Source organism: Triturus cristatus, chromosome 8, assembly GCF_964204655.1.
Source record: "Triturus cristatus chromosome 8, aTriCri1.1, whole genome shotgun sequence".
Lineage (NCBI taxonomy): Eukaryota > Metazoa > Chordata > Amphibia > Caudata > Salamandridae > Triturus > Triturus cristatus.
The window spans coordinates 1,095,474,745-1,095,502,727 of record NC_140591.1 but is presented as its reverse complement, the minus strand read 5'-3'; the positions used below and the strand labels follow the sequence as shown (position 1 = coordinate 1,095,502,727).

The window sequence follows — 27,983 nt, the reverse complement described above, 5'->3', positions numbered from 1 at the left end:
GCCCCCTCCTAACTAGTGCCCTCACATCACTGTCCGGTTCGCGGATGGACTCAGATCAATATTTGACGGGTGTTGCTCGCAGGGGCCCTCACATCATGTCCAAGACTGCGCGTGCTCTCGCATCACTCCCGATCTCGTTCATGCCCTCACACCACGGACAGCTTACACGCTGTCACACCACTGCCTCTGCCTGTCTAGCACCCTCTAATGCCTGCTGCTCTCACGTGCCCTCACCTTACGAGTTGTGGTAAATAATTTAATTACCGGTACTTAATTTGATGCGGAAAATTAATAAGAATAGCTCAGTAAAGTAAGAGGCAGAATCCGTGGTATTAGAGATTCGGAACGGGCTTTATTCCTATACAAAGGAACATAATTCGAATTATGGGCCTTCTATTCCATCACCACGAAAGTTCAGGAAGGAAGGAACAATACATTATTGACAGGTAATCATTTTTATAGAAGAGGCATTACAGTGAAACAGATGCAGGAGGCGTAACAGTTGATAACAGAGATAAAGACATACATGCGTAACTAAAATGGGTGTAACTAGGCGTAACTAAAGAACGTCATTAGGTATGATGTCACAAATGGGTGGTTCCATGAAAGAATTTCGCAATGTCAGCAAAAATACTTGGCAGAGATGTGCGCGCAGCAGCATGACGTGTGAGTTGACGTGCAACTAGGAGGAGAAAGGGACTTGACATTTAGCTCTACATGTGGAGACAGAAGTCTGGGGTTATGTCAACCTAATCCCAAATCATATCTAATATCCTATGTTTAAAGAACTGTGTTATCCAAAAAGAGAGGTCTCTTAGGATAGAATCTTATTCTATACTGACTATACTGACTGTTAGTGCGTGTACAAGCGTCTAAGTGTCTACACTAGATGCGAGGGGGTAGGAATATTCCATGGTAACAGGGCTATGAATTACTTGCATGAGGGCAGCGAGGCCTGGCCCTTTGCGCGGTAGCTGGAGGAATGTTTACCTAAACTACTAGACAGGAATGCATCGGATGAGGGGCGGAGGAGATAATCTTGAAGGTGAAATACAGTTTTCTGGCAGGCTACGGGCTGGATCAGGCACCGTTAGCCGCGCAGGGAGTAAGACAAAGTTCATGGTCACAGATGCAGGCTCAGACTGGAGCTTTCAGAGGCAGAAGGCAGGAAAAGGCTTGATGGCAGAATCAGGGCCTACTCGCCTGGACTGTAAAATGGGATAAATGAACCATATAAAGCTGGTGGCCTTTCATACTTAGGAATAGAATATCCGGCCCATTCATGGCGGATCTGAAAGAGGACATGTTGACGGTGGACGCACATGTATTTGCGTCTTCATAACTGGAACTGGAGGGAACATACATGTACTTGTAACTTATACATGAAACCGTTGGGGTCCAAGATAGGGGACATAACCGATCATAAAAATCCATATTTCCACATTCCCTCCTTGTCCCCTACTGGCCCTTAGGAGATATCAATCTTCATCAATCCATCGATCTGTTCATATAACATCATTTGTTCTTCTTTCTTCTTCCGGGATCTCGAACGAAAACTTGGATGTGGGATACACGAGGTGGCACACAGACCACAAATCGCTGGCCCACATTGTAGACATAAGCAGCAACTGAATAGTATGAGAAAGCCAATACCTAGGAAGGAGAGCATTCTCCATCCCCAGGCTGACAACACGCCCCAGAACCAACCGGACCAAGTCCAGGTGCCTGGACTCTGGTGTATCTGGCTTACAATCTTATGAAGGCGGGTTATGGCTTTATATACTGACGGCGAATTTTCTGGTATGAAAATGCAACAACTTGATCCGATGACCCTACAAGCTCCGCCCCTATCGGCCAGGATGACGTCAAGGACAAGACGATTTTGAAGCACAACAATCCGCATAGCAGACTGTTCTTCTGTTAAATTGCCTAAGGTGGAAATAGTTTCGTTCACTACTGCTTCAAGGGTTCTGGTTAATCTACGTATCATCTTACTATTAGTGACTGTACCTATATAGGGGAAGAAACCTTTATTGAAATCTGTGTATTTTTCCCATGCTGTTTCAGTGTAATCGACGATTGGGAGATCTCTCTGCTGTCTATTGTGTACTAAATGAGTATTTCTATGATAATCAGGAGGAGCTAGGAAAACAGGTGGTAGGAGGAATGCTATGTAACAGGTACCATCCCAATCTAGAGGTAGGCGTATATATGCGGTCTGGCCACATATAAAGTAGGAATGACGAGAAGCTCTAAATGTAGACTTGCCTTGATCACTGAATTTTATCACAGTGGTGCATTTACTATGGCCCATGTGTATGGAGCCATTCTTTCTTATACATAGTTCCCCTTTTACTGGGAATACGGACATGGCGGACAAGATTGGTGTAGCTTCAGATTCAACGTTCAGGATCATGAGGTTAAGTGTAAAATTACCTAATCCGTATACTTCATTTTCTAGATCAGTTCCTGTTCTTTTGGGAAGTCCCTCCTTGTTAGGGTAGCAGACTTTAAGCAAAACTAAGTTCAGGTTTCCCCATACCCAGTTGTCTTGATAAACTGCGGAATTCGAATCTAGGGAATTGATCAAACTAAACCATGCTCCACAGGAGCCATTGTGTGTGAACGGATAGGGAAAGAGGGGCAAAACTCCCTTATAGTTCTGATAGGGAGGGAGTCGGCCACATATCCAACAATTTGTAGCATTGCTAGTCTGATGGGAATGATGTAGCATACTAATGAAAGTGTTATTGCGCAGCGCAAATCTATAGGACAACTCATTCGGGGGTAATTCACTAAAAGAATGTTCAGCAGTAACATTGTAAACATGTTTAGAAATAGGATAATATATGTGCAACAATATACTTGCAGCGATTATTAAAAGACTTAAGAAAAACAAAATTAATAACGTCACTGTGCAATGACTACGCAGTGATTTACAGTACGCATGCCTTTTCAACTGCATCTTTCGGTTTCTTTCTCTAGTCAGGTCTAGGGGATACATGTCAGAGACAAATTCGACCGATTCACCTTGGAGAGGACTTAAACAATCAAATTGTCTGACTTATAAGACCGTAATTTTAGTTTGAATAGTTCCTTATCGCTTTGTTCAACCAAAGGAAGCTTTGAGTCAATCGGTGAAGACACGCGAGGTGTAACGTTTACATCAGACGGTAGTCCATGAAATTTCTTGATATGACTTGAATGTAACCATCCTTTGCGACCCTCGATCTTCACGGCTGTCCTCGTGGTGAGTAGTACAAGTTGAGGCGATTTCCACCTAGGATCCAGCTGAGTCTTCCGGTCAAAATTATGCACTAACACCAGGTCCCCGGGAACTACGTCATGGGGTTTCACCTCGGTGTTGTCGGGAAAGGCTGCCGCTACCTGTGAACGACAAGATTGTAGTGCAGACATCAAGGAAGCCAGGTAATCTGTCAGCATATTACAGTCAACATCAGTTATTTTGCGTGGTATAGGCGTCCCCCACATATTTGGTGGTCTGCCAAAGATCACCTCATAAGGGGATAGCCCTGTTCGAGAGTGCGCTACCATTCTCATGTAAAAGAGTGCAACTGGTAAGGCTATTACCCAATCGACACCTTTCTCTCTACATATTTTGGACAATCTAATTTTCAGAGTTTGATTATGTCGTTCCACGAGACCTGCTGCCTCGGGGTGTCGGACACAGTGAAATCTCCATTGATAGCCTAACAAAAGTGAAACGTGTTTCATTAGTTCGGATGAGAACGGCTGGCCGTTATCTGAGTAGACAACACGTGGTAAACCGTACCGTGGGAAGAATTCTCGAACCAACTGTTTGGCAGTAGTCGGGGCAGTGTAATCTGAAACCGGGTAGGCTTCTGTCCAACGGGAAAGAGCACAAACAACTACAAGAACATATTTGAATCCTCGACATCGTTCCATCTGGATATAATCCATCTGGAGGACTTCAAAAGGGTGATCAGGAGGCTGAAATCCACCCTGTTCTACGGGAATGCTTTTACCTGGGTTAAACTGACAACAGATCATACAGGTACGAACTTTTTGTTTAGCTGCTGCTCGTAAATGTTTGTTGAACCAAATGTGTTGAATGCTGTCTAGCATGGCCTTTTCTCCTAGGTGCGCTGGACTATGTATTGTATTAATGATGACTTGGACCATTGAGTCGGGAAGAAACCATACATATTTTTCCTTCGTCATCCATCCTTGATTCGTTTGGATCCCTCCTAATTCAGTCCATTTCTTTATTTCGTCTGGTGTAGCATGTGTCTGTATGTCAATTACGTCAAGAGCGGGATCCTTAACCGTCATGCAATGTGTTGGTGTCAGAACTATTGTCTTTGTCATGTCAGATGTGTGAGTTTGAGCAGTCTGTTTAGCTGTTCTGTCAGCTAGATCATTGCCTTGGGAAATGATATCAGTAACTTTCGTATGAGCTTTACATTTCATAATTGATATTGCAGTAGGTAGATGTATTGCATCTAATAAGGCATGAATGAGGGGTCCGTGCTGAATGTGGGCACCGTGAGAAGTTAAATAACCTCTCTCTCGCCACAGCACGCCGAAGTCATATACAACTCCGAATGCATAACGTGAATCAGTGTATATGTTGACTTTCTTATTTGTGGCTTGAATACAGGCTTGTTTCAGAGCGATGAGCTCTGCTGCTTGAGCTGACAAGGTATTTATGCAATATGTTTCAATGACTTCAGTGTCTGTTGTGACTGCATACGCGGCCACTAGCTCTCCTGTACTTGTTCTCATACATGAACCATCTACATACAACGTCAGGTCTGGATCTGACAATGGGACGTCTGTTAAGTCTTGTCTGGGTTTCGTCGTGATAGTAATAACTTCAATACAATCATGTGCTAGTGGGTCTGTTCCGTTTACTGGCAAAAGTGTGGCAGGATTCAAGGTACTACAACGTCTGATTTCTATGTGTGGCTGAAACAATGTCAATTCGTAACCGGTAAGTCTTGCTATAGTCAAGTGTTGTGTTTGCGTTCGGTTCACAAGAACCTCTACTGCGTGTGGTACTTGTACTGTCAATGGATGTCCTAACACTATGGCATCGCTTTGTCTGATTGCTAAAGCTGTCGCTGCCACTGATTTCAGGCACGCAGGCAGAGCCTGAGCTACGGGATCTAATGTACTAGAAAAATAAGCACATGGTTTGTGTGATCCTGCTTGTTCCTGTGTGAGTACTGACAAAGCAGTACCTTCGCGTTCTGTAACAAAGAGCGTGAAATGTTTATTGTAACATGGTGTTGCTAAAACAGGTGCTTGACATAAAGCTTTCTTTAGGCTTTCAAAAGCTTGTGTATGTTCCTGAGTCCAAGGGAGGACAGTCGATGTGGCCGCCTCCTGTGTTGTCAACTGAATGAGTGGTTTTGCTAGAAATGCATACTGGGGAATCCACTGCCTACAATATGAAGTGAGGCCTATAAAAGCCCGTACCTCCTTTTGTGTCTTGGGTATTGGCATGTTTAGCAATTAACTGGATGCGATCTGACGTAAGCTGCCTTCCCTCCTTGGACAGCGAGTGCCCAAGGTAAACAACTCGCTGGACACAGAACTGCAGCTTAGAAGGGGACACCTTGTGCCCCTTTTCGGCCAAAAATTGTAAAACCGTCAGTGAGGCTTTTTCACATTCAGGTTCGCTTCTAGCGGTGATCAGCAGATCATCGACATATTGAAGCAGGGCAGTGTTGACTGGCATGTGGATACTGTCAAGTTCTCGTTTCAGTGCTTGGCTATAGATGCTGGGGCTTTCTGTGAATCCTTGAGGTGCGCGTGTGAATTTAAAGCTTCGTCCATTTAAACTAAATCCGAACAAGTATTGGCTTTCCGGATCTATTGGGACGCTGAAAAAGGCATTCTTGAGATCAATTGCAGTAAAGAATGTTGCTTCGGAATCAATGGCTGTCAGTAATGAAGAAATGTCTGGGACTACGGGGTATTGTGGTACAATACATTTATTTAATTCGCGCAGATCAATAACCAATCGATATACTGGCGGGGCTTTTGGATCAGTTCGTTTAAGAATCGGAATTATCGGGGAATTACATACATTGGAGTCGGTTTCCACAACCACTCCTTGGGTAATAAGCTCGTCAACGATTTGCAGTAAAGCCACTACAGCATCTGGGGGTAACTTGTATTGTCGCATTCGTGGTAGTACCACTCCTGTCTTTAGTGTGACTCGATATGGTGTAATGTTCATGCAACCAACATCTGTAGGGCCTTGTGCCCATAAATGTGTGGGTAAAGTCTGCAGTCGGTGATCCATGTCTCGGGACACATAGTGCCCTTTGAAATCACGTAAAAACAATCTTACTCCTTCCGGAGAACAACATATTATAGCTCCTAGAGCTTTCAGTGTTTTTATACCTAACAGGTTTTCTGGACATGATTTAGTAAGTAATAAATCTGTAGTTCGTGTCAAGGGACCAATCGTAAGTGGAAGAGGCTGTGATACTTCGTTAATGATAGGTTTTCCTGAAAAACCAAGGGAAATATTCTGTGAGCCTGAGAGGGGTGCCCCTGGAACTTCACTACGTTTTATGGTTGTTCGGCTTGCCCCTGTATCAAGTAAAATTTTTCTATCTTGGCCTAATAGTTCACTGTGTACATAAGGTCCTTCTTGATCCACAGGGACCTCGATAAGGGGTAAGCCAACTTCCCTCTCTAGGCTGTTTCATGAGTATCGTTGATAATCAGGGTAGTCATACTGTGCGGTCTGGTACATCTGTCGTGTCGTTGTTGGTGTGGCAGCAATAGGCTGCGGTGGTGGAGCTGGCATAGACTGTTGCGGAGCTGGCATGGACTGTGCATGCTGCGGGGCTCCTTGTTGGTTCTGATCCTGTCTAAGTGGCCTTGGTCTTTCTTTTGTATTACCTATGGCGATATTATGTTTTAAAACTGGACAATCGTGTACATAATGACCTGGCTGTTTACAATAGTTGCATGTCCCTTTTACAGAACCTGCTGAAACACTGGACTGTGTCATACCCTTTTTATGACCGTCAGCTGGAACTGTCTGGGAAACTAGCATTTTCATTTTCGTGTCTTTCATGCGTCTTTGTTCATGTTCTTGTTCCTCTCTAATTCTATTGTGATGGTACTGTAGCATTTGTAACATTTGTGACGGGGTGTTACCTTGCCAGGTACTCTCGAATTTCAATACTCTATTCTTAACTTGGGGCAAGGCATTTTCAACTAATTTTGTCACAAACAGATGTGGATACGATTCGCTACTTGCTTTTATTCCACTATTTATACCAAAACATTTTTCGAATCGGGCATAGAAATCACTAGTGTCTTCATCTTGCTTTTGTTTACAGGCTGAGATTGCACCCCAGTCTTCCTTTTTCGTAGTTAATAAACGTGGCAGTACCTGTACTAATAAACCTGGTAGTATTTTGGTCTTTTCCCCAAGCCCTAAACCTGGACCTCGAGCTGCTTCTTCGTTTTCTAATGCTGTCCAATCTATCTTTTGGTCTCCCACCTCCCAATCCTTTTCTTTGAGTTTTTCGTAAATGCCCGCAGGCATTAATACCTTTAATATTTTCATAATGTCGGGATAGGTATACTCTCCCATGAGCAACATGTCTTTAATTTCACGGTGGAAACCCGCTGGGTCTTTGTCATGACTGGGTACCACTTTCTTCATTTCTAATAGTTCTATTTTAGATATGGGTGTGTATACAAACACACGTTTAAACTGATTGTCATCACCTTTTATCGGATGGACTTCGCGTAAGGGATTCTGTCTATCCATATAATACGTCGTTCTTTCCTTGATGGGCAGTGAGACATGTTCGGGGCATACAAAAAGAATGTACTGCTTTCTGGATTCTAGTATTTCTCTAATTAACTCAGTACCTGAACCTCTCCATTTATTCGTGAGTAATTCAGTCAATATATCAGGTAAGGGACCAGGATCGGAGTGTTGGCTTTTATATAATATAAGGAGTTGTTGAATCATGTAGATACCAGCTAAACGCTGTTCATCTGGGGTGAGGTTCAAAAACGTGTGCGCTAGTGTATCATCACTATATTTTCCGGGACTGTCAACCCAGTGAACGGCTGACCTGGCTAATTCTTGTTCGTCCATAGAATCGAGTATATGATAACCCCTTCGTTCTCGGAGTAATTTGTCAGCGGCTTGGAACGAATGTTCGGGGGACCTTATATTTATTATAGGGTTTTGGAAATTTCTGTTATTATCTGGACGTATCGGACGTATCGGATCAGTAAAGCATCTAGTATTATTACAAGATCTTCCTCTACCTACATAGGCCATGGTTTCTAACTGTCCTGTGGGCAGTTCTAATTCTTCCTCCTCCTCGTTTTGTTCAGGCTGGTCTACCGCTAATCTCTCTTCGTGTATTCGTTCTACTTCTTTGCGGATCTTTCGGCACATAGCTACTATACTTAGTAGTTTATCATGTCTCCCCTCTGATATATTCCGACTCCATGTGGTAAGAATTCGCATTTCTTCCGGATTTACCCCTGGTCGGTCTTGATTTCTGATCACACAATTTATGAGGAAACATAACAGTTCCCCCTGTATCTCCACTTTCTGGTACTCCATGGCTCTATTAATACTTTCAGAATCTCGCCCTGACTGGACAAAGTGATATATATTTTCTAAATGTGTAGTCATTCCTGGTAGCCTCCCTAAATATATTGCAGCTCGTCGGATACGTAATGATGCCAGCAGCATTTCGTCCTCTTTGCCGGGCACAGGGTCATATCTACAATCTACTAGAAGTTCCTTAAGCATGTCGGGAGTTACTAGTTTGGGCGTACATTGGTGGGCTAATTCTTGAAAGGAAAGTTTATTTACTCTGGGTGGCGTGGAAAAAATGTTTGTCGTACCTCCTGTAGCACCGCCTGGGGTGCTGGATGTGAAAGGATTCGTTGAACGTGATATAGCAACCATAGGTGTGGGTACAGCTGTAGAAACAGATGTGCTTGCCGGAACTTGTGTCGGAGTTTGTTGTTGCGGAGGTACAGACGGAGGGTCTTGGCGTTGAACCCCCTCGGCAGGCGGTCTATGCGGTGCAGTATTAGCATACTCGGGAGCTGCGTCGTCTAAATAAGAGGAAAGGAAAACATCTTCTGCGGTTCTGGGATGCCCTTTGGGATGTGCTTTTATCGGAAACAATGGAGGTGGCAAGTCTTTGGGTATCTCCAGAGTAGCCTTAGGTAACCCTTCGGCCAGAAGAGGATACATACCATTCATAAGGGCATTTCTTTGTCTGTCTACTTGTTCTGATTTTGCTCGGGTACCCTCTTCAATTAATAGATTTTCTCGGACTTTATTTGAATTCTCCTTACTTTTCTCTTCCTGTCTGAGTGCTTTTTCTGTACGTCTATATGATTCTTTACGCCATAATTCAATGGCATCTTTCTGTGATTGTCTAGCTTTCTTTTTCCATAATTCTTCCTCTACTTTCATGATGCAATCTGCATCCCAGGTCCCAGCTGCGGGCCACCTCTGACTTTCTGGTAATTCCTTGGTGTAGTCTACCCATAAATCAAGAAATAATATGGCGTCTAGGCCATGTTTATGATACATGAAGTACCCTGGAGTGTCCCTAGGAGGAATGGGAACAGCTTCTTCGAGTACCCCTTTTCTAGTTTTGATCTGTCTTAATTTTGAAAAGAGCGGCATATTGAGAACTGATCTGATACCTAATTTTGAGCACGTTTAATACAACAAAACACAATAATGAACAGTCATTCACACCACAATATGCAGAACGTATTTAAAACATCTAACATTTAACATAATAATGAACAACAATGATGGCCATTTAGGGAACTAGTCACTAAGCATAATACTCGGCACTAACTAGGTAATTCTGAATTATATACTAGACATACTAGATATACTGCTAAACAGTACAGATACACTGCTGAAACAGTGCAGACCGGATTTGTGTACCCAAACCCGTCTTGACCGGCACAACCTATGTGCACGTCAGAACGCCTCCCCGGCAATGGTACTCACCGGGTAGCTCGGAACGGAAGGCCTCGGAACTGAACTGAACTGGACTTGGACCGGACTGGACTCGACTCGAAACTTCGGAACTTCGGAACCTGGTGGGCCTCTGTATACCTCGGATCTTGCTCTCTCAGCTAGGCTCTGGTCGGGATACTTCGCACTTCTCACCGCCTCGTCTGGGTGTTGATCGCAGCCTCAGTTACCCCCGCTCGGCAGGAGGGAGATACAGGAAATCCTGTGGGTACGCGTTGTTGTCCGTCCAGCTGTGGCAGGAGACCGGGCCTGCAACGCACCTCCGGCGCGTGAGATGAGAAAGTGTCCCTGTTCGGGCGCCATATATGTGGTAAATAATTTAATTACCGGTACTTAATTTGATGCGGAAAATTAATAAGAATAGCTCAGTAAAGTAAGAGGCAGAATCCGTGGTATTAGAGATTCGGAACGGGCTTTATTCCTATACAAAGGAACATAATTCGAATTATGGGCCTTCTATTCCATCACCACGAAAGTTCAGGAAGGAAGGAACAATACATTATTGACAGGTAATCATTTTTATAGAAGAGGCATTACAGTGAAACAGATGCAGGAGGCGTAACAGTTGATAACAGAGATAAAGACATACATGCGTAACTAAAATGGGTGTAACTAGGCGTAACTAAAGAACGTCATTAGGTATGATGTCACAAATGGGTGGTTCCATGAAAGAATTTCGCAATGTCAGCAAAAATACTTGGCAGAGATGTGCGCGCAGCAGCATGACGTGTGAGTTGACGTGCAACTAGGAGGAGAAAGGGACTTGACATTTAGCTCTACATGTGGAGACAGAAGTCTGGGGTTATGTCAACCTAATCCCAAATCATATCTAATATCCTATGTTTAAAGAACTGTGTTATCCAAAAAGAGAGGTCTCTTAGGATAGAATCTTATTCTATACTGACTATACTGACTGTTAGTGCGTGTACAAGCGTCTAAGTGTCTACACTAGATGCGAGGGGGTAGGAATATTCCATGGTAACAGGGCTATGAATTACTTGCATGAGGGCAGCGAGGCCTGGCCCTTTGCGCGGTAGCTGGAGGAATGTTTACCTAAACTACTAGACAGGAATGCATCGGATGAGGGGCGGAGGAGATAATCTTGAAGGTGAAATACAGTTTTCTGGCAGGCTACGGGCTGGATCAGGCACCGTTAGCCGCGCAGGGAGTAAGACAAAGTTCATGGTCACAGATGCAGGCTCAGACTGGAGCTTTCAGAGGCAGAAGGCAGGAAAAGGCTTGATGGCAGAATCAGGGCCTACTCGCCTGGACTGTAAAATGGGATAAATGAACCATATAAAGCTGGTGGCCTTTCATACTTAGGAATAGAATATCCGGCCCATTCATGGCGGATCTGAAAGAGGACATGTTGACGGTGGACGCACATGTATGTGCGTCTTCATAACTGGAACTGGAGGGAACATACATGTACTTGTAACTTATACATGAAACCGTTGGGGTCCAAGATAGGGGACATAACCGATCATAAAAATCCATATTTCCACAGAGTCCTCAATTTAACTGCCTGACTCAAGGCCCTCAGTTCACTGTCCTGGTCACGAGCCATCATATCACTGCCCCACTAGAGTGCCCTCCCACACATCACTGACCGACCGTTTCGCATCCTCTAAGCCTCCTGCTCGCGCATGCTCTAACGTCACTGCCCGGTTCCATGTCCTCCTGAGTCCTGCCACTGCCCTGCTCGCAGCCTCTGACGCCTGTTGCTCACTCTGTCCGTTGCGGCTGCCTCGCTTATCGTTTTGTCAGCTATGTCTCATGGCGCCCCGCAGCAGCTGTGAACCAGCATGTTCGTGATGTAGTAAAACTCAAACAAACATACCTATTCATACCGCTACTCTAATGAGCTGCCTTTATCACCCCCTGCCCCGCGTATCCTTTTTATGACGGACCTGAACACCCGTGAAGGGCCGCACAAATACAGTATCACAACAATGAGCTAACAGCAGAGCAATAAAGAAATGTTTGTACCATCAGCCTTCAAATGTAATTTAGAGCTTCCTTTTATGGGGCTAGCGCAGCACACCGTGTAGGGGGACGAAATCTCTTAGAAAAAAAAAGGTTTTACTTTTCTTCTTTAAAAGCGCGGACAATTTACGACGAGAGAAAATGCTTGAATGCCCTTGGACCCGGTTTGCGCTATTTAAATCTGAAAAAAGAGAACAATAGCGCCGTAGTCACATCCTGTGCGCAGACATTTGGCAGAGCAAAAGGCACACCACTGCCTTTCTCCGAGGCAGAAATGCCTCGGAGAAACGCAGCGTCCTTTTCGGATTCGGGGGCGTGTTTCTTTTCTCTCCTCCAGCCATTGGCTGGAGGAGAGAATGAGACTTTCTTTAAAAAACACGCCCCCCGATCCGAAAAAGACGGGCCTGCAACGGAGTGACTGACCTGTTCTCCAGTGGCTGGCCAGCATTCAAGAGGCCAGCCAATGGAGAACAGGGGAGAAGAGGGGCGGGTGCAAGCCCCTCTTCTCCAAGTCATTAAATCTCCGGACTTCCGGTCTGCCGACCGGATGGTCCCGAGACCTAAAAAGTGGATAGTCGTTTGATACTTCTAAATAGTTCTACCCCAGTGTACCTAACCTAAGTGTAGTACAAGGTAAGAAGTAGGTGCCATAATCTATAGTATGGTAAGCTATAGTTTTGCATATGCCAAGAGTCCCTCTAGGTTCTAGTCTGCTCCATACCTTAGAATGATAGAGGTGGGAATCTCTTTCCGGGTCTCAAACTCTAACACCCCGCGATGGGAGTCAGAACACTGGAAGCTGGATTCTCTGTGAGCAGGGATGACCGTGTCTGGTCAGTGCGTGAGGCGGGGACTCAAATTCTTCCGAACTTGCCGTGGCGAGCCGCAACGAGCCGTATCGAGCTGTGCAGCCGAGCCGTGGTTTGCCATGGTAAGGGAAGGTATATTTATACCTGGAAGGTGCTTAGGAATGTTAGCATTGACGTAAAGTCGGGCAGAGGAAAACTTCATGAATGAATCCCTAAGGAATAGTAGTTCATGCATAATAGATGAGTTCTTGAATCCCAATGGCTTATGGGTCTGGTTTCTAAGAACTCGTTGTGACGTGGGGATGGACGGATGTAGGTGACCATCCCTGTATTTGGATAGCATGGCTAATGTCTAAATAAGGACTGGGATTATATGCCTAAATAGGGGCAATGCGAATTGTGCCTATATAAGGACATGAATTAGGAAAACCTATGTACGGACATCTAAATCGAAACACAACATGGGAGTAGCTCCTCTAGTCCAAGGGGGTTTCTTTGGCAATTGGCAAAGCACTGGCAGCCCTCAGGGTGTCTTGAAGTCTGTACAGCAGCAGGACATGTCGATTGCTCCATGAGGGTCGAGCGCAGCAGACAGGCTGGCAGAGTTGGTGCCAAGACGGTCATGCTCCTCGGGTCAGCAGTCTTCGTCCATTTCTTCTTTTGTGTCCCTCAAAATCTGAAGTCCTGTTATCCGAGTGTCCCCTAAATGCTCAATTTAGGGGCGTTAAGGGTAGTGCGGGGTAGTATCCAATGGGCTACTTACCCCTAGATGACGACTCCCTTTGGGGAGTGGGCATCACCCTGTCCCAGAATTCTTAATTCCAGCACACCCAAGATGGTGGAATTTTTCAATTTGTTTTTACTTCAAGCTGGTCACCCTAGAGGTGTGTCCAGCCTGGCAGTGCAATACGCCTCCTGTATAGCTAGTTTGCCCGCCTTTCCTGCTGCCAGAAGGGCCCAGGGCAGGGGGTTGCATTTCTCATGTCTGGGGAAGCCTTGAGTTGTCTATCAAAGGTGGCAGAGGTCTTTGAATTCCTCTGCCTTGTTATACTGATTTACCAGCCTTCCAGGAGGCGGAGGAGAGACCACCTTTCTCCAGAGCAGTCATTGTTTCTGTCCTCTGAGAGCAGGGTTCTCATCTTCTAAAGGGTCAGAAACTCATCTGTGGTGGCAGGCTGTCAGCACATTAGAAGGCTAGTAGGGTTCTGGGGGTACATTTAAGGTACCCTCTGGGTGCATGTATTAATAAAGCCATCACTGGAATCGGTGTGGGTTTATGAATATGAGATGTTTGATACTTAACACAATAGGCTTCAATGAGGCCATTATGTAGCTGGGAAACTTATTTTGGCCAGTTCCCATACATAACTTAAGATGGCTTCCCTGCTCACTTGCACTGTCGGTAATTGAAATGGCCTGCACAGGGGCATATCTGCTCACGCAGATATGTCCTCACATGTAATATAATGCACCCTGCCTTAGGGATGTAAGGCCTGCTGTTGGGGCGACTTACAAATATTACATGGAATGCAAAGGGACATGGCACACAAGTGTGTGCTATGTTGTGTTTTCACTTTTAAGAGCATCTTCTCATGCAGCCTCCAGTGGCAGTCTGTATGAGTTTGGTGCTGGGTCCCTTAGAGTGGCACAAGATATGCTGCAGCTCTTAGGGAACCTCTTTGGTACCTATGCCCTAGGGACCAGAGGTGCCACTTACTAGGGACTTACAGAGGTGTTCAAGGCCTGGTCATTTGAGGAACAAATGACCATTTGTCTTTTTTTAGAGAAAGAACACTGACACTGGGAACCTGTTTAGCAGTAACCCAGCGCACTTCAGTCAAGGTTGTGTCAAATATCCGGCAAAAAGTGTGGGGCACTACTGCAACAAAAACCCAATTTCCTACAGTCACTACCTTTTTGATATAACTTGAACTCACTCGCACACTAATAGATGCTGTAGGGAATCATCACTTGAAGACTGTTTCTGTCTTGGCTTACTGTGAGAGGATGTTGTCCTCTAACATTTTCTCGAGACCTCTTTTTTAGTAATACACCCAAGTATTGGCAACCACTGTGTGCCTCTTTCATTGAGAAATTTGCGATACTTGCTTTAGTGCTATGGTGGGAGAGTGGCATTGCATTGCATTTTCCCTAGTTTATTGTATACCTTGAGAACTAGGAGAAGGAAATGAGTGCAGATATGGCCGTAAGGAGATGAGTGACATGAGTCCAGATATGGAGATGTGTACTTTGGAAATTGATATGAGAATATTAACATCATTTTGCCTCGAACAAACCAACTGATCTTTCTTTTTTTTTCTTTCTCTCTCTTGTTTTCTGTCTCGATCAAACAAAAGTCAGGTTGGAAATGTTTTGTTCAAGTGTGCTATGTTCTTTGATGTGTTTTTTTCGAGCTATAGCTGGGTCGCACATAAGGAAGTCTTTCCCCCTTGCTTTATTTGCAGCCTAGATAATTTTGGCAGAGGAGACATATGTGAATGTGTACGAGTATGATCATTTAGTTAGCACTTGCCCTCTGGTGCCTATCTTTCGAAACCTGCATATGCCAACTTGCTTAGGGGTATGATGTGACCTAGTGAGAGGTCTAGTACTACTGGGTCATGATCTAGTTACTCACCTATAACATTTCTGTGTAGGTTAGTATTTAGAGTTGAGGTCTCTATATCAGAAAATAGTATATATGGGACTGTGTCCTATAGGCTGGTTGGTGCTATTAAGGTGTATTCCTTGTCCAGAGGTTAGGTAACTCTCCTTAAATCAAGTAGGTTATAACTTTGCTGGCCCTGTCCCTAGCAAATCGTATCGCACACATGAAAATAGTCATACTGCGCACATGTTTGTATTTATTTCTGAACATACCTCTTCCACTTGAGCATTCCTTTTTTCAAGCGCTTAAAACCCAGATGATAATACTAGCGAGAGCAGGTAAACAGCCCTGTATTAAATGGGACACCCTCATGCTGGCATTCTTTAAGGGGAAATTTGAGGCACCAGATATGGAACTGTACTATAGGTGCGCTCAAGCGCACTATGCCATTCATTGGTACAGACGCACTCTATTTCTTCCACATTTGGCAACAGGGCAGGATATATCATCCCTGTTCCACTAGCCTCATACTTAGGGTCCACATCGGATTGAGCCACATTTAGCAGACTCCACAGTTGCATGTGCTTCCAAACCTTGTCGCAGGCTGGCCTGACAACTGGGAAAACTTCTGCTCTACTCCCACTGATTCTGCTCCCTTGTCATCCACTACAACCTGCCACACATGAAAACGCCTGCAGACAACTACGCCAGAGACGCAGAGTTGCACATTAGGGGAACCTCTGTCAAGGGGGCTCCTTTATGCCCTGAGCTGAGTTTTTCAATGGAGAGTTGCCATCACCACTGGATATATTTCTATATATTCAACTCCAACACAATGTTAAAGCTTCCACCCAGGAATTTCCTTATGAACCTCTACACTAGATACTCTTCATATTATACTGCAGGCTGAAAACCCCTGACGTTTGATTTCCCTCTTGTATAGAGCGGTGCAAATTGAGACTCCACATACTGGGGAACAGATAGCGGGATGTGTTCTCCAATAAACCATCACATTCAGAAATTATTGTTCTACTTGGAGGTCGACTTAGATTCTTGTGCACCTTCGGTATGAAGTATACGGCCGGCATGACTGGATGCTCATTTTTTAGATACTTGTAGTCATCCAGACTGAGCAAACCAGAATTTTTCCAAGCCAATAATTTCGCATAAAATGTGTTGTATGTCAATCTTGCGTGTAATTTCTTTTGTAGCACTCATTATCATTTAGTTGGAATAATGCCTCCTCCATATAACCTTTTTTGGACCATAAGACAATGTTACCCCCTTTGTCTGAGTTCCTAATCACAATTTGCTTGTTCTTTTGTAATTTAGAAATCAATTGGCGATATTGCCACTCTTAACTTGTGAAATTAGGTTTGGTTTTCTGGAGACCATAATTCAATTTCTTTATCAGAGGAACAACCTGTTCATTGAAAACATCCAGGGAGTCACAGGCATGATCGGATTAAAGGTAGACTTGGGCTTGAAACGTGTAGATGGTCTTGAGAATGTGACTGAGGAGAATTATATAATTACATTTGTTGACTGTACGCTTTCCTCATTGGTGCATCCCTGACTTGAGTTCTCCTCCTGCAAGTCAGTGAGATCTTTTAATTAGGGCATATCCTTAATCGTCAAGTCCATTATATTTGATGATATGTCTCCACCCTGCCTGATGTTTGTATTGCTACTGTTTCTCTGTAACATATGGTATTTGTTCCGCTTTAATTTGTGAATAAATTTGAAAACACCCGTTCTCGTCTGAGCATAATTAAAACTGCTTTCCGGGCAAATGACAATTCCAAAGAAATTAATTCATTCAAGTTGACTTGTGCTAAATTGTTTTAGTATCCGAATGGTTTAAATTCATTTGCGTTTCCACCTTCCCGCTCTTGATTTCTTGCCTTTTGCATTTTCTGCTTGCTTTACACCTTTCTCATCGTCTTTTATTACGCCTCTGCTGATTGGCTGTTTCTCTGGCGTAAAGTTTCTCGTAAAAAATCAAGTTCCTCTGCTAAGGATTGTTTCTGTTTGCATTGACTCCCTCCCTCTTGATTGGTCTCTGGCTCCGAGTCAGTCTCCAAGGCGGAGCTTAAATCCGAGGCTGATGTTGTAACCAGCAAAACCTTGTTGCTGGTTGATCCCAGTGGTTATCCCTTCTGCCGCTAGTTTGGGGATTTCTTAGGGAGTCATATTTCTTTGAAAAGGTCAAAATCTGTCCATTTTAAGTCTGCTTTATCTCGCTGGAATTTGTAAGTTTTTTGTGTCCTTGATTTTGTCCTCTTCTCTTTGCAATCTGCTCATCATATCTTCCCGCAGTTTTGATAGAGTTTGAGTATATAATTTGTTTACTGAATGCGAAACTGAGAGGAAATTTCAATATGGAAGGTGCTCCCTAATGTACAAAATAAAGTCCATTTCGAACGTTTATTATGATGCCAAACAGCGTGAAGCGTATTTACCTCAGATTTGTGATACAATGAGATACTTCTCTGTTTACTTTGTTCCCAAGAAAAGGAGGGTGGATGTGATGAAACCGGATGAGATGTTTATTACTTTGGTTTCAATGAACTATTGGCACAACCAGTGATGCACTTTGATATGTACTGTTATTGTTGATTAATGAAAAATCAAAGAAATGTTCCAAAAAAAGGAGGGTCCTTTTTGTTTCGCCACCTAAAGGATGGCACGTGTATGCTGAAAGGATGGCATATGTATGCTGAAAAGGATGGCACGTGTATGCTGATGGTGTAATAGATATAAGCTATTATTGGGCATGGATTGTCTGTTTTATATGTGTTCAATTGTAGTCATCTGCCACCTCACTGGAATTCCAAGGTTTCAGGAAATTGTTTATCCAGGAAGTGGGGAATAAAGTCCTTCAGGAAGCAAATCATGTCTCCTTTTGCAAATTGCCTAAAAGTACTGTTAATGCGGATTGATCTTTGTGATTAGTCTTCGAAATATGTATTTTTGTCTGAAATCCAAATATTCTGTGCCCTAGTCTGTTTGCGTGTTCAGTTGACTTTTGACATCCTCCAGTTAACTGTTTAGGCCATCATGATGTTAAATGTGCTCATCTTCGCGATGAAGGTTGAAATTTCTGACATGATTGTGTCCATCTTGGCCTCTGGCATTCTGGAAGGTTGTTTTTTGGAGGCTTGTTTTTCAACAAGTAGGGCTTCAGAGAAAAGCAGCTGTTTTGCTGGTCTTGGGAAAGACATAGGTGAGCAGTGTCTTTAGAGGACTTTAGACATGACTATTCCTCATACGAATTTGGTACCAATTTGCTTGTTATTAGTCTGTCTCTTAACATATTGTGTTGAAGTTGTGATGTTTAAAGTATCTTGCCTTCTGTCTGTGCTGTGATAATGGACTAGTGCATACATAGAAGGTTCTGTCCAGTAATGCAGAGCATTATTACAGACTAGAGACGATATTTTCTGTGGGTGTCTTTTCATGCTGCGCTATTATACATCTCCAGAAATTACATTAGTCTAAGGCATAAACAGGGTCCAGTTACTGTATGGCTCTCTGATGTACAGGTAGACAATAAGGGCACCTTGTGTGACACAGTAAAATGGAAGGAAGGTGCCACCCTCTGTTCAGGTGCCCTCCAAGCAAGTCGGGGGATCGGGCAAAAGGTTTTCTAGTGCAGGTGTACAGAGGTGAACGTGTTCCATGGTAATATTAGTAGGTGGCTACTTGGTATCCAGATCCAATGTAATGAAACCGTATTGTTTCCAGATTCATGGTAGTAGACACATGAAGTCTTACTTCATGACTAGGGCAGTGTTATGTGCTCAGATTATCAGAGTAATACATTGTCATTGCTCATACTCTTGGGCTGTGTGGGAATAGTGTTTTCTTTAAGGTGTGCTGTATGGTAGTATCCAGTCCATTCTTTATTGCTGCCACCATACTGATCAGCTTGTCCTGCCCTATATCTCCATGTTCCCAATGTCCCTGTTAGTTTAGCCACATTGACACCAAGCTGTGGGCTATAGTCTTCCTCTCCTGGGCTTTATTGGGAGCAGCAGTCCCCTCTCTTCAAGGTCTCCTCCTGTGTTCTGCCTCAATAGCATGCAGGAGAATGGGGTTGCAATGCTAACCAGGCTTCCTATATTCTGTGGAAATGAGGATCATCTTCTCTTAATTGCTCTACCCCCTGGAGTTTCTATAGGGGTCTCTGTGAATCTCCCCTACCGCTCTGTCGAGGGTTTCACCCCTTTGCAACCTTTTAAGTACCCTGCATTCCTCTGTGTAAATCCTGTTATTTTACAGCTATAGGGCAACAATATAATTCAGAGTTGTTCTGTGAACTATACGCTTGGTTAGTTTCTAAGGGGAGTAGGGAGCTCAGCAGATACGATTCATTGACTTTAAGTTTGTGTTGTTTCCAATGAGGTGGATGTAATAGTTATCAAAGCCTATTGCTGAGTCTAAGGTCATTTTCATTTTAACACTTTCTCAGCCTGACAATGAGGAGTTATTCAAGCATGGAGAACTGAAGCTATGAATAAGTAACTAAATGTGTATTTGCCCCTAACACTGCTTTGTAGCCATCACATGATCCAGTGAAAAGTTATTACATCTACTCTGTTACCTAAGGAAGATTATAAGTGACAGGTTGCAGCTAAGTGTCTGCTGCTTCTTTCAAAAAGGATTTTACTTCAGACTTCTGCAGAGATACATGACTTGTACCTCATATGATGCACTTAGCAAGGATGCTTCATGATTTGATGGGCATTTCCAATTGTAATGTTGTCCCTGTCAAATGACTGCACTATTTTGTTGTACCTTCTCTTCCTCTACCACTCAAACATTTTGAAATGTATAATGTAAGAGTGCCAGAATTAGCAGTAGGAATAGTGTCTCTGGTATGTATTATCAGATGTTGTAAACTTCTAAATCATTCTTTAGTACGAATAATATCAAATAGATCTCAATTCAAAATGGATTCCACTAGGTTGACTGCAGAAATGTTAGTGATTTTAGCGAAGTTTCTCCTCTATAGTTTGCCTCAGAACGATTAGATAACACAGACCGTAAGGTACAACAACCAGATGTACTAAAGAACACCAACTTTTGTCGGGTATCTCTTTCAGTGATGTAGAAAAAGAAATGCGTCCACAGGGGACACAAAAATGCAGTCCTACATACAGTACATCTGTATCCTTGCACATTAAAAATTCATAGTTACCTGCGCAAGCGTAAGTTCTCTTTGTGATGAACAATAGTAGTGAAGATGTATGGAAGTGAATCCCTTTGTGCCAGTAATCAAGATGCCTGGTAGCCAACACAGCATCTCCTTCTAAATAATTCTTCAGTATTTTGGGTCTGAGTCTGTAGCATTCTGTAAGCAGCAGTGTTCCTGTAGCACACATACTTTCCATGTGTTGTTTATGTAGGGGGTTTATGCTAATTACTGGTTTTGCAGATGTGCACAAGTTTATATTCTTCACTGTTGAATGTTGCAAGACTAGACATGTAAATGATTTTTCCTCCTCTCCATAGTCTGCTCCGAGAAACCTTTGTTGCAAATGTTACATTACCTTAAAAACGGTATGGTTATGTAATTGAACTTTATTATGTAGTCAGTTCTTCACTGCTTTTCATACATAGCCAATACAATTACCCCTGTATTTTTGTGTGTTCTAGTTGTCTCCAAAGACACCACCTTCTTGGGTAGAAGATCAGCGAGCCTTGATTCAAATGCTTTGTCACCAAGTGGAAGTACTAAATGTAAGTTGTTTTGGGACATTTTGAATTTTGTCAGATTATTTGATTTTCCACTTTTGTATCTTTGATAGATTATAGTGCTAGTTGAATATTACCCTTATCAAGCTGGTAGTAAGCTAGTAAAAGTAAACCTAAATATGTTGTGTCTTCAAACAGCCTTGCAAAGAGCCTTTTCTCTAAAGTCACATCTTCACATTTCTTCCTGTGCCTCCCTGCTATGCAGTGACACCTTGCTTTGGCACTGCTTTTCTTTGATTCTTACCACACATACTAGTGCATCGGAAATCTCGTAGGTCTCTGCCCCGCTCTGTTAAGAGTTCTGTGAAACCTCTGTTCTTGGCTGGCTTAGAAATTATGCTGAGATGTGCAGACAGCAGAAGGAAGCAAATAAAGATGAGCAGAAGAGAGAAAAAATGATTCTAGCAAGAAAAGAAAGCCAGACATCTGGATTAAAAGGAGAGAGAAATTTCCAAGGAGCGGGCCCTTTGCAGGCTTGGAAATGGCTCTGCAGAATGTTGAAGAAATATATTACGGAGCATATCATCTCGTCACAGGCATACGACCCTGACCAGGGTCCATTTAATGCTGCTAACTTGCATGAGTACCCTGCTCAACCTTTGCAAGAGTGCTCTGGGAGCAGGAGTATAAAAGGTGGCCCCAGGTGAAGGATTAAAGTGAAGTGGTATCGCCCAAAGAAAGTTGCAGGAGCCTATGGCGCAGATCCCCCCAAACCGGCTCTGGTCTCTAGGGTGAGTATTTCTTGTTCAATGGCCCTGCATTCCACTGCAATGTCTTTCTTCCCCCGCCCCCAACCAATTCTTGGATCTGTCCCCCGATGACCACTGTAGAGGCCTCCCAAAGAGTACAAGGCGACGCCAACGTCCCCTGGTTTTTCCTGGAAATAAGGAATCTGACTAATGTAGATTTTCCTTGATCTCCCTATCCAGCAAGTACCAGGGGGTCTAGTCTAGGGAGGGTAGAAGTATCGCAAGTCGAGCCCTTGAGTATGACACTCACCGGGGAGTGATCGGAGATCCCACGTGCATATTGCATGACCTCCCTGGAGTCCCCCACCCGTGCATGGTGTATAAAGAAATAATCGAGGCTTGATAAGGAGCCATTTAGGGCTGAGTAGTAGGTGTATGGTTTTACCTGGGGTAGTGAGTTCTCATAGGTCTATCGAACCCATTGCTGACATGAAGACTGGGAGAACCTCCCCATCTGAATGCCCCTTTGCGGTGCTCAGTCTATCTAACTCAGGGTCCATTACCACATTTACATTCCAAGTCCACAAATGTAAGTGTTTATTTTGTGAACCTTCCATAGATGTAGTCGTGTTGTGTCCCTGTCTCGGCGTATGAGTCTTCGCAACACACCAAATCCTCGCAGCTGTCTGCTTATTGCATCGATGAGCGGCTTTCAAGAATTCAACTAAATAAAACAACCCCATTAACTTCCTATGTAGTGAGTTACAAACCTCCCACTTCCCCAACCTGCAGAGAGCCTGTCACCCAAATTTGTGCATAGAACTATGGAAGGGCGCTACAGCTGCCAACGTGAACTGTTCGGAAAGTGATGCAGTACGTATCACTTTCCCATAAAAGTAGGGTGAATCTGGGTTATTACTCCCCAGGGACCCCTAGCGCCCCTCCCGCGTTGTTGGTTGGAGGCGCAAATCCACTGCCCGTTCCCGTAGGCCTGAGATATTGCAATGATTCCGAATTATATTTCTCAACTGAGATTAGTATTCTGGTTGAGAGAGGTGCTTTAAGTTTTCACCTATTATTTCTTCTCTATAGTGGCAAGGCGGGGAATTTGAAGCGTAATATGTCGCGAAGCCACAGCAGGGCTGACTTGAGGAGGATTCTGGTGCAATATGATATGTAGTAAAAACTGTTGTATATGTTTTAATGGAGTTGTTGAATATGGCCAAGTGTTGCATTTCAGTATCCACTCCTTCTCTATTTTGTCCCTGAATGTGATTATTGAACTGATCAGTCTGTTCTGTTTACAAGTGCTTATTGATTTTTGGTGAAACTGATCAAGAACCTTTTTAAAGTCATTGCAGAATTTCATTTGTTTGTTCTCCATGCGTCAAAAATTAGGAATGTTTTTATAACGGAATATTGATTTCACCCCCGCTTGCCATGTTATTGATGGCTTCATATTCTTATTTTAATTCTTAATCCTCTTTTTAAATTGTTTCTTATTTTAACTTTTTTTAACGGGTGCCTCAATGTTGTGGAGGGGGTTGGGGAGTTGGGGTTTTTGGGCCTGAAAAGTTCTCTGCATGGTTATGGAGATGTACCCCTGCCCTGAGTGGCCAACTGTACTGTTGTCTGGATCCCTAATGCTGATTTTTGTTGTCATCGGCAAACACGGATTATGTATGTATGCCATGACATAGGCCTTTCTTTCAGATTGTGGTCTTCTCGGAATGGCCCCCAAAGCGCTACCCTCATAGTTGTAGAAGGCTTCTGCTTTCACCAAAAGCTACCCAGCACGAGTGTGGTAGTGGCAGCATATCATGTAGTGATCAATAGGAGTGATCAGGTCCTTTTTAACCTGTGGCACTGAAGTGAGGCCTTCAGGCTCGCCCATCCTTTTAAAGTTCCGCTGTTCACCCTAGGCCTACATTAATTAGATATAAAGTGCTGCGCAGCACAGGAATGGTGATTCTGCACTGGATGTATGTGTGCATGGAAAGGGAACAGTACCGAAATACAGCAGTGCTGTGCAGTACATACATGGAGAGAGAGTGTAGTGGGTAGATGTATACAAAAAGTTTCTGCATGTATTTTCTGAGATCCATCTTCTGCACAAGCTCATGCTAAGACACTGTGAGTACTGCTTGCCTCATATTTCTAGTGACTCTGAAGTGAGCTTGACAGATGTGATTTCCGGAGCTACTAAGGTCTCTCCTGTTTCTGGATTTTCTTTTTGAAAATATAACAATAAAACTGTTTGGAGCAGGGCTGCATCCTGCTGACACAGCCTTGTTCCAAACTGCGATATACTTTGACAGGAAGTACTGTGCCGGTGGTTCTTGCAAATGTTTTATAAATGACCACCTGCTTGGCGGTCATTTATAAATTTGGCAGGCGGTCCCACTGGCTTGGAGACGAAGTGATTTACTCCGTCCCCATGGCAAAACAATTAGCCGTCCGTCAAAATATAAATCAGGCCTGAAGTCTTGGAGCTATCAAAATAAGTAACCTGTTATGATTCATTGAAAGGACTAAATCTATCATTCATAATTTGTTTTAGTTTAAATATCACAACATTCCAATACTGTACTTGCATATTGCCTTTGATTATTATACCTACTGTTTTATGTTATATTTATTTTATTCAATAGAATGAGGTTCGTGAATTGAAACTCAGTTACAGTGGCAACTCACACTCTGACCGATGGCCTTCTGAGGGCTTTGGACCAGAGCTTATGCCAGATGGTTATCAAGGGACCCCCAGCTTTCATGGAACCCCCCTAACAGGTAAATGTATGTTAGTGTTTAAGAACATAAATAAACTAAATGAAACTTGTTCACTTGTCACTCTTTTTAAGCTGCACTAAGCTGTAGATTGTTTATTTGTGATGCAATACTACTTATTCTAATTAAATCAAGCCTGGTTTCTACAAAGCTGTAGTAACTCTGTTTGTTTTTGTGGGAACTTGAAATACGATAATAATCAATTACTTATGTCTTCAGTGTATTATCCCTTTTCCTACGTCTTTGTTTTCAGTTTCTACCCAGGGAGCGGCTGGGTATTACAATCAGGCACCAGCTTACAACTCCAAATACCTGCTTAGAACAGCAACCAGTGACACACCAGCAAAGGTAAAGTAAAACATAACACCCTATTGAATTGATTAGCTTCTAGCAGGAGCTAATGACTCCGGCTAGACTGAGAATTGTATGCCCCTATTTTTGCTTGTGTTGCCTGTCGATATGGGTCTCCCTTCATTTTCTTCTTCTTTCACTTTTATGAGCCTGAATTGTGCTCTGTAGGTCCCAGAAATGAAAGATGTTGAAGTCAGATCTGTGAGGGAAGCCTGCCTGTCATTCAGGGAACTCTGGGTTAGACATAGATTTGTCACTCAGAAGCTCAGGAGGGCCTGTTGGAATCAAAATATAAGTAAAGGCAGATAGCAACTAAAGGATATTGGACTTCCATCCATCAGGATAAGGGAGAAGTGAATGAGACATAAACAAACCCTTGGGTGGAGCTGATATTCTACTGTTCTTATTTTTGTAGAGCGTAACATATTTAAGAAGCATTTCAGATACTGTATATTACAATTTCATTCCAGTTGCAACTTGGGAATTTATTGTATGCCGTTTGGCAGATGAATGCACTGTGCCCAACCACATGGACTACATTTTTATACATATTTTTACAGTTCTTGTTATTTTTAGTTGTTGTTGTGTACATATGGCAAGTCTGCATAAGATGCTTGTAAGGTTTACCCTCTTGACTGCCCAATTGACATACTTTCAGCCATGGATGAAGCAAGCCCAATCATGTACTATATACCATAGAAATCTACAATCTAAATACCCAGGTCACGTTTTCTGGCACTCACGTAAAAAAGCAGCCATACTCTTTAGACAAATGCATGTCAGCTAATTATTTCACCATACTCTAATTACCATATCCTTTGAAACCACAAGAAAAAGCAGTTATGACCTAGGTTCAAAATTATATTTAAAGCCATGACAAACTGTACCATCTCAACTGGATACTGACCAGGTGTGATATCACCCTTGAGATTTGGAGGCTGGACGGAGTATGTGGTGGTGCTCATTGTTGAGCTACAAGCGTATACTAATAGGGTTTACCCCTTTTCCCCTGCTAATGGCACAACTAAGAGAGCTAGAAGCCAGAAATTGTATTGTTTGACTGCTCTTCTCTCAGCAAATATATTAATCCACATTACCTTCTCATACAGTAAACCTGCTGAACCCAAAAGAGCTTATGTATTTGCAGTGGAGTACCAGGGTGGAGGTGGACCAAACCTAACTAAAACAAATAGTAGTAGTCTTCTGAGTTACTATTTTATCATTAGATCTTGGTTGACAGCGTATCTGTTTGGTTGGCCTACTGTTTCCTATCCTTTTAAATGGATGTATGACGGAACCAAGCATGCCTTAACAAAATGTCTTTAACGCGCATACCTTTACCACGAACGTTTTCAGCACGAATATGTAATTTTTTTTTTTTTTATACATGCATGTAGAAACCCTTTATATGTGTGAATATATAAAGGGATTATACTTTTACTTATTGCTGTCTGATATTATTGTGTATATGTGTATATATGTATGTAATATATATATAACAAACAAAGTTTACCCTTTCTTGAGCTGCACTCGCTGGAAGGCTCTCGCTGATAGCTGACAGGCGCCTCATGCGTGGACCCACACCTCATTACTCCAGCCTACGCGTTTCGGGCATTGCGCCCTTCTTCCATGGGCTTTTCAAATAAAGAAGGCATGCAAAAACCAGCAGTGATATTCTGGCATTTTTAATTGATAATTGCGCTCAGGTGAGTATTGCGCTTAGGAGATTGTGAAGGACATGAACCCTTTAAAATCTTTGAGCGATAATTTGTGGCAGCAAGTCATGTGAATGGAAAATTTGGACTACGAGCCCCAGACTCTTAAGCGCAATATAATCAAAATTACAGTTGAGTGGAGCAAGTGGAATTGGTTGGAGTGTCATTGTGTGGCATGGAGTGGCATTGTGTGGAGTGCCTTTGTGTGTAATGCCATGGAGCAGAGTGGAGTGTCATTGTGTGGAATAGAGTGTCATTGTGTGGCATCAAATGGTGTTGAGTGGAGTGACATTGTGTGGACTGGAATTGTGTGGTGTGAAAATATGTGGCATTGAGTGTATTGGCATTGTCAGGGGTAGTATATGCAATATAAATACAATTACAAATGTGTGGCGTGAAAAGATGTGGCGTGGAGTGGCATTGTTTTGTGTGACATGGAGTGGCATTGTGTGGCTTGGAGTGGCGTTGTGTGACGTGTAGTGGAATTGTGTGACTTGTAGTGACATGGATTGAAATTGTCTGGCGTAAAGTGAAATTGGATGGCATGGAATTGTGTGCAGTGATGTTGTGTGAAGTGAATTTGTGCGGAGAGGTGTTGTATAGAGTGAATTTGTGTTGTGTAGTATGGAGAGGCATTGTTTGGCGTTGTGTGGACTAGCATTGCGTGGTATGAAAAGTTGCCAGAGTTGCCACCGAATTGCCCTAAAGAGCTTCAAAGTCTTGTGGTATATAAATTCAATTATAATCTAACGTTACTACTGATCTCGACCTACGATCTACATAAACAGCTGATGGCTTTCATCCGATGCAGGAGCTTGTTACTATGTATAACACGTCTGGGAGAACACGTTGCTTTCAAAATAAATGCGTCTTAGACCGGGAGGGACTAGTGGGCGAGGGAGCAACATATGCTGTACCGGTTGGGGATAAAGGAAGATGGAGCTACAAATATCAAGCCTTTTCCTGATGGGAGTAGCAGACGTGTGCAGTGGTCAATTATGATAGAGAATGATAGTAACAATCGCCTTGTTCTGAGAAGACGGGAACAGACTGTTGGAGGTTTAAAACAAAATATTCCAGAGTTAGAAATTAAGGAGCTCTATCGGGAGACTCTCAGACTTTGGGGTGGATGGGGAGTGGGAGAGCAAGAAGGAACACGGAAAAGGGGTGGGTGGGTAAGGAAAGAAGCACTGCAGACTAGAGGGGTGGAGGGTAAGAAGAAATAGT

At 43.2% G+C, this 27,983-nt stretch overlaps 1 protein-coding gene across 1 annotated transcript in view; it reads left to right on the top strand.

The window, feature by feature from the left end:
• The window catches only part of LOC146805425 (E3 SUMO-protein ligase RanBP2-like), a 427,039-nt gene that overhangs the window by 232,618 nt on the left and 166,438 nt on the right, over positions 1-27,983 (top strand). The window contains exons 17-19 of the mRNA XM_085622638.1: positions 21,119-21,202; positions 24,558-24,693; positions 24,944-25,038. Of these exons, the coding sequence (XP_085478764.1) occupies positions 21,119-21,202; positions 24,558-24,693; positions 24,944-25,038 (315 nt within the window). The remainder of the gene's footprint in view (positions 1-21,118; positions 21,203-24,557; positions 24,694-24,943; positions 25,039-27,983) is intronic.